This window comes from Mya arenaria, chromosome 8 (assembly GCF_026914265.1).
Source record: "Mya arenaria isolate MELC-2E11 chromosome 8, ASM2691426v1".
Taxonomy (NCBI): domain Eukaryota; kingdom Metazoa; phylum Mollusca; class Bivalvia; order Myida; family Myidae; genus Mya; species Mya arenaria.
This window is the reverse complement of record NC_069129.1, coordinates 50,001,960-50,018,972: the sequence shown is the minus strand read 5'-3', so window position 1 is coordinate 50,018,972 and position 17,013 is coordinate 50,001,960. Positions and strand designations below refer to the sequence as shown.

Below are 17,013 nucleotides of genomic sequence, written 5' to 3'. Positions count from 1 at the left end.
CAACAGCATCCCATCCGTACGGTGGTAGGGCGAATAGAAGGTTAAAGTATTATTATTTAAGTACATAAAATGAACAATATACATCTTGGAAAAGCGTTTATAGCAACACACATATTTAAATACAGTATACAAATGAGAATATATCAGCCAACTCCCTCTTATTCAGAGTCTATGTTCACCATATTATTTGATAAGATGTTGAAACTTAACACTTCTCAAGGATTATAGTAAGGCACCTGGAAGGGATTTAAAAATGGCAGAATGGAGAGGTAAGATGATAGGAAAAGGGAAAGTTATGATGAAGAAGGGACAGTTACATGTATATGGGAGATGGAAAGAGAAAGGGAGAGCGAGAGTATATGGAAATGGGAGAATATAATGGGTTTGGTGGGCTGGCTGACAAGGGATATTGGGAAGTAGAGGGATATTGATAGAAGGGAAAGAAGGGGAAAAGATAGGGAAATAAATGCCGAAGAGTGGAATGGAGTAGGGGAGATTGATAGGGAATGGGAACTGAGAGGGACATGGATATGGGAAAGTGAGAGGTGACATGGATATTTGATAGGGAGAGGGAAAAATGACATGGGGAATGGGGGATTGAGGACATATAATGATGGGAAATTAAGAGGTGATAAATATGAGTGAGGGTATATGGGTATAAGAAAGGAAGAATGAGAAGAGATATAAATATAGGGAGCGTGAAGGTGAAAGAGTATGGGTATGAGAAAGGAAGAGTGGGAAGAGAAATGGATATAGGGAGTGGGTAGTGAGGGTATATGGGTATGAGAAAAGGAGACTGAAAAGAGAGATGGATATGAGGAGTGTGAGAGTGAGGGTATATGGTAATGAGAAAGGGAGAGTGAGAAGAGAGATGTATATGGGGAGTGGGAGAGTGAGGGTATATGGTTATGAGAAAGGGAGAGTGAAAAGGGCGATGGAAATGGGGAGTGGGAGAGTGAGGGTATATGGGTATGAGAAAGGGAGAGTGAGAAGAGAGATGGATATGGGGTGAAAAGATACACCTTGCCCCAATTTCTCGAAACTTCTTAAGCTTAAAAGGTTTAAGCTGCTTATTTCGATAAGCCAAAATACATAGTTATAGTGATTTTTTTTCAATGAATAATGGTTTATTGCGATAATCGTAACAATAACTTTTATCTAAAGTATTAAAACTTTTAAAGGAGTATATAAAACGCAAAATATTGAAAGACAAAAGTAGTGGGTTTAGCTTAATCCTGTTATAAGAGACTTAAGAAGTTTCGAGAAATTGGGGCCTTATCTATAAATAATAAAGATAATAGAAGAGAGATGTATATGTGGAGTGGGAGAGTGAGGGTATATGGTAATGAGAAAGGGAGAGTGAGAAGAGAGATGAATATGGGGAGTGGGAGGGTGAGGGTATATGGGTATGAGAAAGGAAGAATGAGAAGAGATATTGATTTCGGGAGTGGAAGAGTGAGATTGTATGGCTATGAGAAAGAGAGAATGAGAAGAGATATTGATATGTGAGCATTAATTGCATTCCCGGGCAAAACCTGCAAAACTCGAAGAGAACTTAATTTGAAATAATTAACCAAAAAAATAAAGAAAATAAAGTTACCTTAACAGCAGGTGATATTCCATATTATTTCTAGTAAGCTCAATTGCGATAAAAATCTAGAACTATTATTTATATACCAACGCTTATTGGTAATCAAAAAGGAAAAGGACTAAATATCAAGAATGGAATATATAAAGTATGAATGCGTAAGTTTCTCGTGATTGAATAGTGCGATTGTGTTAGTGCTTATCACGATATATCGTTTGGAAACGGATAATAATAATTTGATGTTGTATGTCTTTGACTGACTTGGCATTCTTACGTTTTTGCAATTTTAACAACCATAAATAATGAAACAACCATCTCACACTATCTTTAATATAGTTTATATCTAGTATATAAGATAAAAACCAAGATTCCGTGTCATCTGTGTTTCGACATTTGAATTATGACAGGGTATTTAATGTAAAATGTATATATAACTATTCATTAGTGTGACTTTCAGACATTTATAAGGGTAAGGTTCATCATCATCATCATCATCATCATCATCATCATCATCATCATTAATATTATTATGTCCCCCCTTCGAAGAAGAGGGGTATATTGCTTTGCACATGTCGGTCGGTAGGTCGGTGGATCGGTCGGTCGGTCGGTCCGTCGGTAGATCAAAGCTTGTCCGACTGATAACTCAACAATTTCTGAACGTATGGTCATCAAACTTGACATGAAGGTTTGGCCTGACCAGTAGATGACCCCTATTGATTTAAGGGCTCATCGGGTCAAAGATCAAGGTCACAGTGGCCTTTAATGGTAAAATAATTTAAAAGATTGTCCGAGTGATAACTCAACAATGCCCTGACCTATGGTCATCAAACTTGATATTGAAGTTGGGCCTGGCCAGTAGATGACCCCTATTGTATTTGCGGGTCATTTGGGCCAAAGTCAAGGTCACAGTGACCTTGAATGGTTAAAGGTTGTTTAAGTGATAACTCGACAATGTCTGCCCTCATGGCCCTCATACTTGACTTGGAGGTTGGGCTTGACCAGTAGATGACCCCTATTGTTTTTTGGGGTCATCATACCAAAGGTCAAGGTTACAGTGACCTTGATTGGTAAAAGGTTGTCCGAGTGATAACTTGAAAATGCCCGCACCCATTGCTTTCAAACTTGACTTGGAGGTTGGGCCTGACCAGCAGATGACGCCTGATTTTAGGGATCAAAGGTCAAGGTCACAGTGATCATGAAAGCAAACTCAACAATTCCTGGACCTATTGTCATCATACTTGACATGAAGATTGGGCCTGACCAGTAGATTTCCTTCTTGACTTTAGGGTTCATCGGGCCTAGGTCAAGGTCACAGTAACCATTAACGCAAAAAAGTTAACAAATCTTCTCCAAGTGATATCTCAACAATGACTGAACCTATGATCATCAAACTTGACATGGAATTTGGGCCTGACCAGGAAATGACCCTTATTAATTTTAGGAGTCATTGGGTCAAAGGTCAAAGTCACAGTGACCTTGAATGCGAAAAGGTTTCGAGTGAAAACTCCTGTACCCATGGCCCTTAAATCTGACTTGATGTTGTGTCTGACCTGTAGATGACCCCTTATGATTTTAGGGGTCATCGGGTCAAAGGTCAATGGCACGGTGGCCTTGAATGAAAAAAGCTTGTCTGTGTGATAACTTGTCAATGTCTGCACCCATGGTCCTCAAACTTGACATTTAGATTTTGGGTGACCAGCTGATGACTCCTATGTATTTTGAGGTCATAGAGTCAAAGGTCATGGTAATAACACACTCTATCCTCACACTTTGAATGGTCATAATCTTAAAACTGCCTCATCGGTATTTAATTTCAGTGACTAATCAGCTGTCATTTCGGTCCATGCATATTTCATCCAATTGTCCATATAATCCTGACAACATGGCACTCGGGGGGTGGGGGGTGGAGGGAGCATAATGTTTGACAAACATCTGTTGTTAATAATATTATTATTATTATTATTATTATCATTATTATTATTATTATTATTATTATTATTATTATTATTATTATTATTAATATTATTATCTTTATTATTCTAATTATTATTATTATTATTATTATTATTATTATTATTATTATTATTATAAGATGTTTTTTCTATCAATGTATTAAATCGATCAATAAAGTCCGATCGATAACAATTTGTTTAATGTTTAAACAAGTTAAGCACTTTAAAGGTATTTGTACACATGCGCAGTGGAAAATATCAATTTACTTCCTTGTTGGTTTTAAAGATCAACTAAGTCATCAGTCAAGGTAAATATTGCTCTCTTTATTTTTAATTGTATGATTTATTTAAAGTTTAAGGCAATCTTTTATGGACCAAGAACAATTACAAAATAACACATTTGAAATAATTCCAATTTAACTTTAGATAGGTGTTTTGATCACTACTTTCGTTTTGAAATATATCCGTATAGGCGAAACATGATTTGTGTTTTAGATAAGTTATTTGACTTTATCGTACAAAAAGTTTACGTTTTCATTTGAATGAAACAGTAAGCTTATAAAAGTAATTCATATAGTTTGTTTACATAGATGGAGGTACCCGGAAGGAAGCGTGACCCTGACCTTGACAAGGGTTCCACTGACGCCACTGTCTACTGCCAGCCGTGTGGAGAGGGTGGTAAACGCGCTGTGGCCCAGGGCTTCTGTCAGACCTGCGAGGAGTACATGTGCGCTCCCTGTGTCGAATACCATAAGAGATTGAAGGTGACCAGGAACCACGTTCTGCTGTCCAAAGACAAGATGCCCTCTTACTACCCGTCCACCAAGCAGTCAGCTATCGCCGACACGGAGTATTGTAAAAAACATCCGAAAGAGATGATCAAGTTTTACTGCCCGACCCACGGAGACCTTGGCTGTGGTGACTGTGTCGTACTCGATCACCGCAACTGTAAAGTTGATTACATCGCTGATGTGGCTAAAGAATTTGTCATTGGAAATCAATTCAAAGAGCTGGAACCATCAATTAAACAAACTGAAGATATTTTCTCTGGGTACATAAGTAATGTCAAGGAACTTTTTGGCGAGATCGAAAATCAGACTAAGGATGAGATGGACAGACTGAAGAAGTTCCGAGCAGAAATCAACACCTACCTGGACCGCCGCGAGAAGGAGTTGCTCGACAACCTCCATCATGTGAAGAACGAGGATGAAAACTTGCTGAAAACCCTAAAAAATGATTGTGAGTTGACGAAAGCCGGACTTGAAGCCATGAGGATGGAACTAACTTCCGGTGAAGTCTCGGTGAATCAGAGGTACGTGACGGCAAGACGAGCCCAGAAGGAGCTACGAGTGATTCGTGACGAGTTGTGGAAGACGGCTGGTAGGATGAAGGCCCGGAAGTTCCGGTTTACTAAGGACGCGGACTCGGAGCGGCTGCTGGGATCGAAAACAGGCCTTGGAACGCTGGACGTGGTCGAAAATTTGAATAGTATGTACATGTATAATAATTACTTTAGCGTAAACAAATGCGTTGTTATTATTTGACTCTACTTCAAGGTAAATCTCTTAATAATTTCGCTTAAGTGTATATAATATTTTAAGTTATATTGTGGGGTTTTTTACAGAATGGTTATCCAAAACAATAATTTAATTATAAAACACCAGTTTAATACTTATGTAAACCGGTTTAATACAAGTTTGTTGATCATCAGTCAGTTCCTTCTGGTCAATCAGATAAACCAGTCCGGTTGCACTTACACTGCAAACAAACATAAGAGGGCCGCGGAGCAAACGCCAACGCCCGTCTGTATTTCCCATTCGGTATAACTCGAAATATACCATTAAATCCATAGCTTCTGGGCTTACTGTTAATATACGTATTGTCTCTAGCAACGATACGTACTGTTAGTGAAATAGATACAAAGCCCGACTTTTAAATCAATAATACGAACTTAAAATTAGAAAAAAAATATGTTCAAAATATTATTTCAAAGACAGTTGTCATTTTTTCAGGGGTATTAGAAATAATGAGCATTTTAGTGTTGCGTACACAGTTTTGCCCATCATTTGCACCCGGGTGCAAATATATCCACTAGATGGAGCTTGCCCTTGGGCTATGTTTAAGAGAGGTCAAGGTCGTGTCAAGCTGTGTGGTACTGTTCATTTTTAGACTTTTTCATGGTGTTTAGGATTTCTTTCTAATTTGAAAATTGTACTATTGGATTCACAAGGTTTTTGTTGGATAGAAATTGAGTAAGTATGATTAACTACATATACGATTATCGAAGTTTTTCTTTTTCCAATATACATATCACTTATCAATATGTTCGAGAAATATGTACGCCTTTTTCACTGGTGAATAACTATGCCTTATTAGAGATCGTCTGTACAGATTTACAGTAAAAACATGTTACAGTAGATAATCCCTAAATACCGAGTACAAAATTAAATCTTTATATCTATGAATCTCAAACAATTTTATACACGCAAGGTCATTAAAAACGAAACTACCTGTAAAGTACAAATTTGTAAAATATATTTATTATATTAGTCTTAGTTTACTTTAGAAGATAATAGTGTTCTTTTTCTTAGTACTTACACAGCTCGACCGATTTAATTTTTGAATGTTTATTTGTTGTAAACCTCGTATCTCATGTATTATATGTGCAGAGTGTACAATCAACGTTGAAACTCGTTGTATTGACCATTGAGAAACATATATTTTAAATATATATGTCTATACATGTATATATTATATATATATCTACTATTTTGACGATTTTTGACAGATGTATTTATGTTTTTATAGGAATTTGCCTTTCCATAATTGTTGTATCTCGAATATTAACTGAAAACATACGGGTAAATTTTGGTGTTTGTGTTTATGTACACACAATTGCTCCGGGGGTAAATCGCATGAAAAATAAATGATTTGCTTTAGTGGCTCCTCGGTGAAATATATTGCTGTATTATGCTACACGGAAACAAAACAACAATAACCTATATTATAATTACCGGGTGTTAATTTACTAGTAAGTTAAATCTAAATATACTCCTTAAAATACTGCGAATTGAAGGTGTTAATTTTCTTAATACAAATTTGAACCTTTGTTTCATTTAATTTTATGAAATGAAGGTGAAAATGTTTTTTTTATTTTGTTTCAGTTCCAGTTCCTGACCTCTCTACTGTGACATGGAAGAAGGAGGTAGACATTTACGTCGGAACGCCACAGGACCAGAATATCTGCGGTATTAACGGCCTCGCCCTGCTGTCTCCCGGTATATTCCTTCTGACCTATTGGGAAAACCACACTGTCAAGTTGATGAACGTCACAACCCGCACCGTCATGTCCCGCCTCGAACTGCCAGGGGAGCCCTGGGACGTCTGTGTGCTCCCTGATGATCAGGCCGCCGTCACTCTCTCGGATAACTCAATTATACAGCTGCTGTCTACAAAAGGAGGACAGTTATCATGTGGCAAGAAAATTAAAGTATCATCTGGGTGTCGTGGTATTGGGTATTACAACAATAGATTATACGTTTCTTACACATCTAACCCGCGTATTGAAGTGATGACAATAGATGGTCATATTATAAGTACATTCCAAAAAGATGACGGAAGACAGCTTTTCCAACGCCCATTATACCTGACAGTATCAGCTTCCACACCACCGACCCTGTACGTGTCTGACAGTATTGCACACACCGTCCACCAGCTGTCATTAGACGGGAAGGTCCTAGGAGAATACAGTAACGAGACGCTCAAACATCCCATGTCCGTAGTACAGGTAGGTCCGGGTCAACTGCTCGTGTGTGGGAGTACCAGCCACAACGTGATGCTGCTGACAGAGAGGGATGGCAAGATGGCGGAAATACTTGGACGGAATGACAAAGCGACATGTCCCTACTCGGTAGCATTCTGTCCTTACACACGTACCATAGTTGTCGGGACGCCCTATAATGAATCACTTAAGGTATATAATGCAAACTGACAGAGTTTCTACATCATTCCTGATTTTTCTGTCATTGGTAGAAACAACCTTGTATTAAATCATGTTTGAGCAATTAAATGATAAATACAATAGTATTTCTTTACAACGGAAGGTTATTGTATTGATTCAAATTGAAAAGACATTGTTGTTTTATGACATGTACATATATTTGATAAATATCAAGCGTATTTTGCAGTTATGTTTAGCAAAATGTAGGATAAAGAATTAGCGTTAATAAAATAATTCTATTATACAACGTTCCCTTAAGAATTTTAGGTATTACGTATTTTTGTTTTACATTGAAATAAAATCATATACAAGTATTTAAATAGACGTAAGTGTGTTAAATCTGACATCGTTAAAATATGACTACATTTTGGTCCAATTGCTTAGAACTTTGCTAAAGTTTACAACGTTATTAACGACATCGTTGTTAACGTTCAAATTGTTACTGCTCTGGAAGTTTAATGGATAAATTTGTGATTTGCGGTGTTCTTAACTATATTTGAAATCACTGTTCCATCTGCACCTGTTTTTTTTAATATGGTATAACATCACCAAAAATTACGCTTAAAATTTACAACGATATCGTTATTCACGTTGTTAACTGAAAAAAAGAGTTCAGAACAATCGGCCCTTAAAGTTAATGAAAAAAATATACGATGAAACAAGCTTTAAACGGAAATTTGCAAGAGTAACTCGAGCCTCCTGTCAGAGTATTTTTATTGGAAGTTTGACGAAATGTTAACTTGTTTTAGAAAATGTATGTAACTTTTTTTCTTAATTTAGACATGACATGAACATAACCAAATATTTCCCTTAAACAAGTTTAATTTAAACTGTTATGCACACTTCTCGAAGAGTCGGTTGAAATATCCTCTATGGTCTCTGTTATTATGTTAAAGAATCACTGTGTAACTGTACCAGATGTTATTCTTAATAATTCATCTTAATAATGTTTATCCTGCCATCAATACTGTTTCCCAAACTGCAACATTATTGCACTATAAACATGCATATATTCATATCTCATACAAGAATACTACAGTTTATGCTTTATTGATGTAATACAAAATGTATGCTTTTCCGCACTAACAATGTACATACATTTGACATATATAACATAAGTATATATGTTTAGACTATGAACTTGTATAAGTCTTCATAAACGGCTATTCCGTTCTATAACTGTAGACATATTTTCTCAAAATTTCATTTATAATTAAGAAGAAAATTGTAAATAGCTTGCGAACAGAAAATACATTCAATGTTGCACCCACAGTTAATCATTGCAATTAATATTCAGAATTTGATGTGAGGTGTTTTTCGTATTATGTATGTTTCATAAGATAAGACTTTAAAACTATGCTGTATGCTTGTAAATTGAATACTTATACTTATTAAAACAAGTATAATATGTTCATAAATAATGTGTTTTGATGCATGTTCTCCTTAGTAATATTATATATTTGACATGTTTGTAATGCATTCAAGTGGAATACACTAAACGTTATATTGACTATTGTTTATATGTATAACCAAGTTGATGGATGATGAACTGTATGTTTAAATATCCGAATAAACTATTTTATTCTATTTTATACTTATTGAATTTTGAAATATTAATATGTAAAGCCGATAAAGCACCTGCTTTCCATGATTTTGATTGTATTTTGTTAACATGTGGTTATACACAAGTATTAATATCCCTCTAATTTACACTTTCACTTAATTACTATAATATATTGAGACATTAATGTTTATGAAGGAAACTCGCAAAACTAGGTAATGTCAGATGATAACTTGGTCACAGGTTGAATTGCTTAGGGAAACAAAAAAACAGTATTTTTAACACTTTATATGTCACATTTCTTCCTAGTCTTCATGAAACTATGCCAGTCATAATGAAATTTATGAAAAAATGATTCTCGACCATGTTCGGTCAAGAGCCAGGTCACTCGTAAAATAAGTGAATACTTTGTTTAAAATATGTTTGCCACAGTCATAATGAGGCTGTGATATACTATGGGCCTCTTTGAAAAACTAGATCAAGTCAAAGTATGGGTCATGTCGTATCAAATAATGAGGTAACTACCTCACATTAATAATGCACCAGAGACCACAAGCATACTTAAATCTTGAATATAATTTGCTCCGTCAAAAGTATGTTACTATGCCAAAAAAGACAAAAAAACTGGATAGCTCTCTGAATGTCTTATGTTATAAGGTGCCTAAAATTATCTGGATAGCCGGACAGCAGGAATAGATTTCCGGTCGGATAAAACACTATTCTGCCGTATTGTTTTTTCTGCCGGAGGTATATAAGTTCCGACTGGGTCTGTTTTTTCACTACAGTTAAGTAGGCAGGGTATCACCAACAACCCCGTTTACCTCAACATTCTAGGAAAAATCTTTTACGTGGCATTTAGCAGGAACGGTTGTAACGGTAATATTAAGCGTTTCAAATAAAACAACAGTATATACTTCCGTTTTCATCAGTTAAGATAATTGTCTATTAAGCATCTACGAGGAAGCTTCGTGACTGAGTTTCTATTTAATTAATGTATTTCATGTATACTTGTATACAAAAAATCTTGACCCAGACAAACCTTGGCCGATGTGAGACACAAAGTTACTGTATCAATTGTGCCCTTAAAGCGTTTGTAGAAGCCTCGAAACTAAACTTACTTTGGACTTCAACCTGTGTTTTATCCAACAACAGGAAAACGAAAAATTTGTGCTTACAAAATTAAAAATAAAACGGTTAAAATATGCAAATGTGATAATTCTTATTTGACAAATGATGAGATCGTCCCATTATCAAAATATTGATTTGTATAAATAATACCGTTTCCTTATTCGGTAAGGTCACGCAACGGGAATTATTTATTTTTGAACGAGTTTTGCTGGTTCAGAATACGACATAGAAGGACACGTTCACCTACCACACCATGCAACTGAAGGTCAAAATTTGGGTAAGCGCATTAACTCGTTATAATTACGCGTAAGGTTGGTTAGAATTAATGCACAATAACTGTTTCCAGACGGGGTCTTGTACTAGAATGAGGTAGGCAAAGTACCACCTACTAGGTTATGTAGGGGACACGCTTGCCGATCATCATAAAAGGGTCAACAGTCTGGCAAAACTCATGGCCACAAAACCCGCATTCCTGCTGCGTCTGGTACTCACTTGTGAAATAGGCAGAATAACATCAACTTAAGGTTGAAAAGAACGCAATCCTACCATCAAAATAGGTCACAACTCTATTGAAACTCGTAAACTCGTTTAAAACTCTTGTGAAAATGGTCTCAAATTGCCACAAACCCACTTTTGTGCTTGATCAGCTTCTCAAAAGGTGTAAGTAGGCTGATTACCCTCTAGGATGTTTAGAAATGAACCTGCCGGCCTATTACCTCATATTGGTCAACACTCTGGTTGAACTTGTTTGTTCTTTAAAAGCACTCGCAAAAGTGGTTAAAACTCTATACAAATCCCGTTTTCCGACTGAGTCAGGTACCCACTATACTCTGGGATACCCCCATTAACTTGTTAAAATCACTCCCAACTTTCAGTTCGGTTTTGTACTCCCTAGAATGGAGTAGGAGGGTTACAACCTTTTAGGTGTTTAAGGGACAGTCCTTCCTACCATCTCATATAGGTCACTACAAATAAGTTATTTGTTCATTTAAAGAACCAGAGAAGATGGCCACTAACTCCTCATACTTCAGCCAATTGTATAACAGTTGTATAAAGTTTTTGTTTGGTTTAAGCCAAAATGGTCAATAATTCTCCAATAATTACTGTTGGCCAATCAAATTGCTTAAATTATCAATCCATCCAAGATATAACCTGTGTATATCTTATCCAATTTTAGAGGAATGGATGCAGTTGTCCTTTTTGAGAGGCCAAGACATCGTGGTCCTAGAGGAGCTATCCAGTGACCACTTGGGTGAGAGGCGGTAGACCACAACTACTTGACCTCTATCACCTTCTATTGTGTTGTCTACATTCATGTTAGTGATTTAGTGATAAAATATGCTGGTTTGAAAGTAAACATTACATCAGAAGCAATGAAAACAAAATTTAGGTGTATTCAATTGTTATTTACATTATTGAGCTGTAAGAGTGTTTTGTACATATGCTCTTCTGATGTTCTTTTTAACATGAAATGCATGCCATTTTTTTATGTACCTTCATGTGTATGTACTGGAAAAGTGCAAGTTCTATTTTATTTGATTTAAATGAATATTTTCTATTTTGCAAGAGTGCGGTAGAAGAGAGCAATGAAATATTTTACAGAAACTAGAACATGTTTTAGGTTCCATAACGTTAGGATTTTACAAATACTCTGGAAAAGCTTGTGAAGTTTTGCTCATTGTAGAAAAAATAATTGCATAAATGGATGTTTTCAATGTATAGCGATTTCCGTCCTTATAATTTGTGATGGGCTTTAATGAAACAATGATTTTCCCCTTTACGCCTCATGTTTTTGTAATGTTTAATTAGCTTGTCTATTTTTTTAAAGAAAATAAATGAAGTATTGTCTTGGTGTTGTCGCTAACTAGGTTCAGCAGAAACTTTCAACTCGGCCATTACTCAAAAACCAAGATATTCATATTATTATTAAACATGGTACACATGCTGCAAAACTCGAAACACATATATTCAGCAAGTTCCTTAACACTGGCTGTAATAGTTGTTGAGGCTCCTTGTAAGACGTAGTGAAAAGTAAAAAGACAGCTGTTGGCATTCACTCGCAGCGCTCTTGTAGTCTTAGAATAACATGTCGATTTACATCAATTTATACAAACCCTTCTCACTGATCGTGTTAAAGGTACATATTCTGATGAAATGGCGCCTTTATCATTTACCTCTCTACTAATATTTGTATTGAAAATCCATTTCTATTATAACATGCTAAATGAATTTTCGGAAAGGTTTATCATCCTAATTAAATGTTTCTGCCAAAATTAATTTTAAAATTCCATTGCTCAACATATGATGCACAATTTATAGATTGAAAATGCCTTATCAATTAAGTAAAACTAGATAATGTATACATAATCATGATACGAGAAAAGGTACACATAAATGGATAATTAATGTTTTACAGATGAACGACAACAAGATAACGCCACGAGATACGACTTTGACCTTTACATGTTTTGTACTGTTTGACATGTTTAACGCACTCAGTTATATATCTCAGATACTGGCGTCAATGTTCTGTTCTTGTTTTATGTAAAAGATAGACCAATTCGAACTATTTCATTTAAAAATACCCATTCCAGAAAGGCAAAATAAATACAATTTATTTGGGGAAGGTGGTTGCTATAGAATTAAATTGGCCAATTCTTAAACAAGGTTTTAAATGGGAATGTCAAATTTGAAAGTTCCTTCTTCGGATGGATCGTATGCTCAATCTGAATAACCCTTAAATATTATGTGCTCAAAAATGTTTTAAAATCTTTTCCATCTGATGTAATGCCTTTCAAACATTACAGCTGTAAAAGAATTCAAAATAGTTCCTATTTACGTGTAAACATATATTAGGCCGATTGGTCAGAACGTTGTTAAAGTTAACGCTTGATAAACAACAATACATTAAATTTAATTAAGGATGAAATGTTTTATGATGTGCTCATATATTCAAATAAAACATGTACCAAAAAGTTGTCTTAAATCTAATTAGTAATACTGCAGGTGGTAAGCGTATTCTTTAAAGATGCACTCTTACTCCCAAATAAGATTTAACACATTTGATACAATTGTGTAAATATACCAAAAAAGATGACCACATGTCAAAAATAATGGTTCTTATGAAGTATACCGAGTTTAATTTAAAAAAAATGTGCAGAAAGCATAGTATTGCTATCTTATGAGACCATTCTGAATCGCAGTAAACCTTTTAACATTCACCAATCATTTAATATTTTTGCATTTCAGCTATTTATTTCACAGTAATAATATTGTTTATAGTACTAATTTTCCATAAACGCATTAATGAGTAAGAAGTTGAGGGTGTATCACTCAAAAGTTATGATTGTTTTACATGTATATGTATTGATTTTGAAGAAGAGTGTCGCTTTAAACTTCTAGAACAATACAGATTTGAAAGGTAACAACGATGACGTTAACAATGTTGTTAACTTTATTTAACTGAATTTGTTTGTATTGAGAGCATAATTGTGATCTAACTGTTTCGAGGATAATCCGTATTTGAGCTAGGGCTGTTCACCAATCGGATGTTCCTGATAGCAGTAGGTGGCTCTCTGATTGGTCAACTGCTCGGTATATATTTCCCGCCACTTCAGAAAACATTCCAAACAGAGGCACTCTTCTTCTCAGGTAAGGGCTATATGCTGTAATATTTTGAAGTACTGTTTTGGGACCTTTCTTATTGTTTTTAGCTCGCCTATCTTTGATGAAAACAGTATTGGAGTTGTGATAGTGTCATTGTTATCGTCGTTGTGCAATAATTTGTACAAAAAGATTAAACATATTCAAATGAGACTTGTATCTTGAGCTGACATGCTTAAAACGAGGACCACAATTCTGGTTTTAATAATTATTGAGTTATGTCCTTGTTTGACTGAAAAAAGAATGTCGGTGGATTAACTTCTGGATTGTAACTCCATTGTTGGTATTTTATATTTTGATAACTACACATGAAAAAAGGTTTAATTCAATGTATTGTTAATGAGCCAGCTATATCATCAATATAACTAAATAAAAGGTACACAAGTTATTTAAGAAAAATAAAATTCTTGCGTATTTAAGTACACTTTTTTAAATAAAAAGAGTTTTAATTATTTGCCCAGCAGTAATGCACATGGTCTCGTAAAACTAGTAACATCATCATTAGCAACATCATGCTGTTATGATGTGAATCAAAACCCCTTGGCATTTGATGAAAAACAAACAAAAATAAATATAGATGTATGTACATGCGTATTATCACATGTAAATTGGACATGGATTTATTTTATTTTTTTCATTTTCAGATATCATATTTTTACTCGCACTGTCATCCTCAGTGCTGATAGTTTCAGAGATTAGAAAACGTATACAGAACGTTTTAGACAGGCGAAGGAAACAGAGAAACACGGAGGAAGAATCCTACTTCTTTGTTTGATGATAGAACACTAATGTATTAATGTCTGAGGAATATAGTTCTCTGATTCTCATTAAGATTTTTGAAAATGGGGGCAGGTAGGCAGATTTACTTTTGTATGAAAAGCAATTTGGTATTTTAAAAATGATTTTATGTTGTTCCATTTTTATGCTGGTCTGGGTTTTTGTGGAAATAGTGACAACGTATTGTGACTGCCTTGGTGTGGGAGTCGGTGTTAGCATTATAATCCTGGTCAGAGCTCATAAAATGTTCAAAAGATATTTAAATGAAGCATGTGAACAGGGGCAGTCTTGAATAAAAAACTGACACTAAGTTTGTCTGATCTAACGATCCTTTATTATTGTGATATTTTGTGGTTTTATGTAACAATTTGAAGGGATTTTAAATGGATAAGAAAGATCACATGATAATAAAAAGGCTCTATTTGGGTCAAATTTGGGAAAAAGAGGAGAAAAAAGTGTATGTTAGGAAACTTCTTTATTTATAATATCTCAATGAATTCTGTTGGAACAAAAACTTGTTGTGTTAAATGTGTGAAATGGAATTCATGTTAACATTTCCTTAATCACGTAAATTTTGAAAACATATACAGGGTACATTCATGTTCTTTTGCCAGTATGTCATTCCAAATTTCAAATGGATTTGCACCCCATAAAAAGATCAGGACAATTTTAAGTTATTGAATGTTATTTTTCTTTAAATAATTGTTGGATACTTTATCATATCTATGTTTTCAATTATATTAATAACTTCAGCTGAAGTAATTTCATGTTATATTCCATAGGTGTTATTTATGACTTTATATTTGTGGTTATTTATTTATAAAGTGTACTTGTTCTTTTAAATGTAGACATTTCATAGAAATGCTGTTTATATGTATAGTTTCTACATGTAATTTTTGATGAATCAATGCTCAATTTTCTTAAAAAAATATTAGAAGAAACAAATGCTGTTAATATTATGTAAGCTTTTATCCAAATCACTCTCTTTTCAACAGGATTCAATTAAAAGCACCATATCAAAGTCATGGCTGTAGTATATATGTTAACTTCAAAGCCTATTGAAACGTTTGATGTTCATATAGATTTTAATTACCTGCAGCCAAACACAAATCCCTAGCAGCCAATTGTATAAAAATGGATAAGATACCCGGTGGTTATCTTTTGGATAAATTCCTCAAAAAGCATTTTAATTGGTTGTCAATAATTATTGAATAAAATATCGACCAATCAATACTTATTTCTGATAACTTAAACCAAACTAAAGGATTAACCAGTTTTATACAATTGCCTGCAAATGTATAACTTTACATGCTGCTTAACTGAGGTTTTCATTAGAACATTAAAATGGAACAATGCCATAAAATTACACGATATCTTATCTTGTATGCACTTTTGCCACAAGTGAAATGTTTCTGTATATATATATAAGCTGTTCACAAGGTGAATAATAGTGACATCTTACTCTGAACATAGTTCTCTTTTTCTTTTTATATCATGCTTTTAATTCATTAAAAACGATATTTAATTGGTAAATCGTGCCATGTTTTAGCTGAATAAGGTTTTGCGTTAAAATGATATCATAACGTTAATTCGTTACCGATGTGTGTTTAATTTGTTTGTTTTTTACAATAAAACAGCTTAACATTATGTTCAAATGGTGACTTTAACAGTATATAATCCAAAGTTAAATTTCATTAAATCAAAGAAAAACATAAAATGAATTGTACATATTCATATGCATATATTATATTAAAGTGTGTCTGCAAGAAATGATAACTGTATTATGATTGTTAATAATTATTTTATATGTATATTTTGATGAAATTAACACATAAATAGTGCTTACAAATTTATAGTACTAAGCAATTTTATTCTTGTATTAGTAAAGGTTATCTTACTTAATTATATGTAGTTTGAATCTTGATTAGAATATTTTTTGATGTTTCATAATTTCACATGATGACATGTATTCTTTGTCCCATTTCTATTCATATGAGGTATGTGAATCATTTCATGAAATTTTATGAAGTTAATTTAACTGATGCAACGCCAATATTGAAAGATAATATATGACATATATGAAAAAGTTATACCTTAGCTTTGATCTGGCTAGTTTTATTTTGAACTCTAAAATTTAAAGAAAATAACATCCAAAATATTTTTTTTTTACATGTATCGAAATGAAGGCACTCAAACTTTATTCAAAAGGTACATAAATTATTGTATGTTTAAGTAATGGCATAGCTGGTCTAGACTTAATGTGCAGGCACCAAATTAGGCCATGTCCCCCTACAACACCCACAGCCATCCACGCACATTTTTGAAAATAAGTGTGCTGATGGAG

General features: G+C 34.2%; 1 protein-coding gene across 1 annotated transcript; it reads left to right on the top strand.

Annotated features, from left to right (window-relative positions):
- The first annotated feature begins 3,791 nt into the window (after positions 1-3,791).
- On the top strand, positions 3,792-9,121 carry LOC128242556 (uncharacterized). The gene is made up of 3 exons (XM_052959749.1): positions 3,792-3,848; positions 4,131-5,028; positions 6,705-9,121. The coding sequence occupies exons 2-3, from the start codon at positions 4,131-4,133 to the stop codon at positions 7,529-7,531; spliced, it is 1,725 nt and encodes a 574-aa protein (XP_052815709.1). The 5' UTR covers positions 3,792-3,848; the 3' UTR covers positions 7,532-9,121.
- The last annotated feature ends 7,892 nt before the right edge of the window (positions 9,122-17,013 follow it).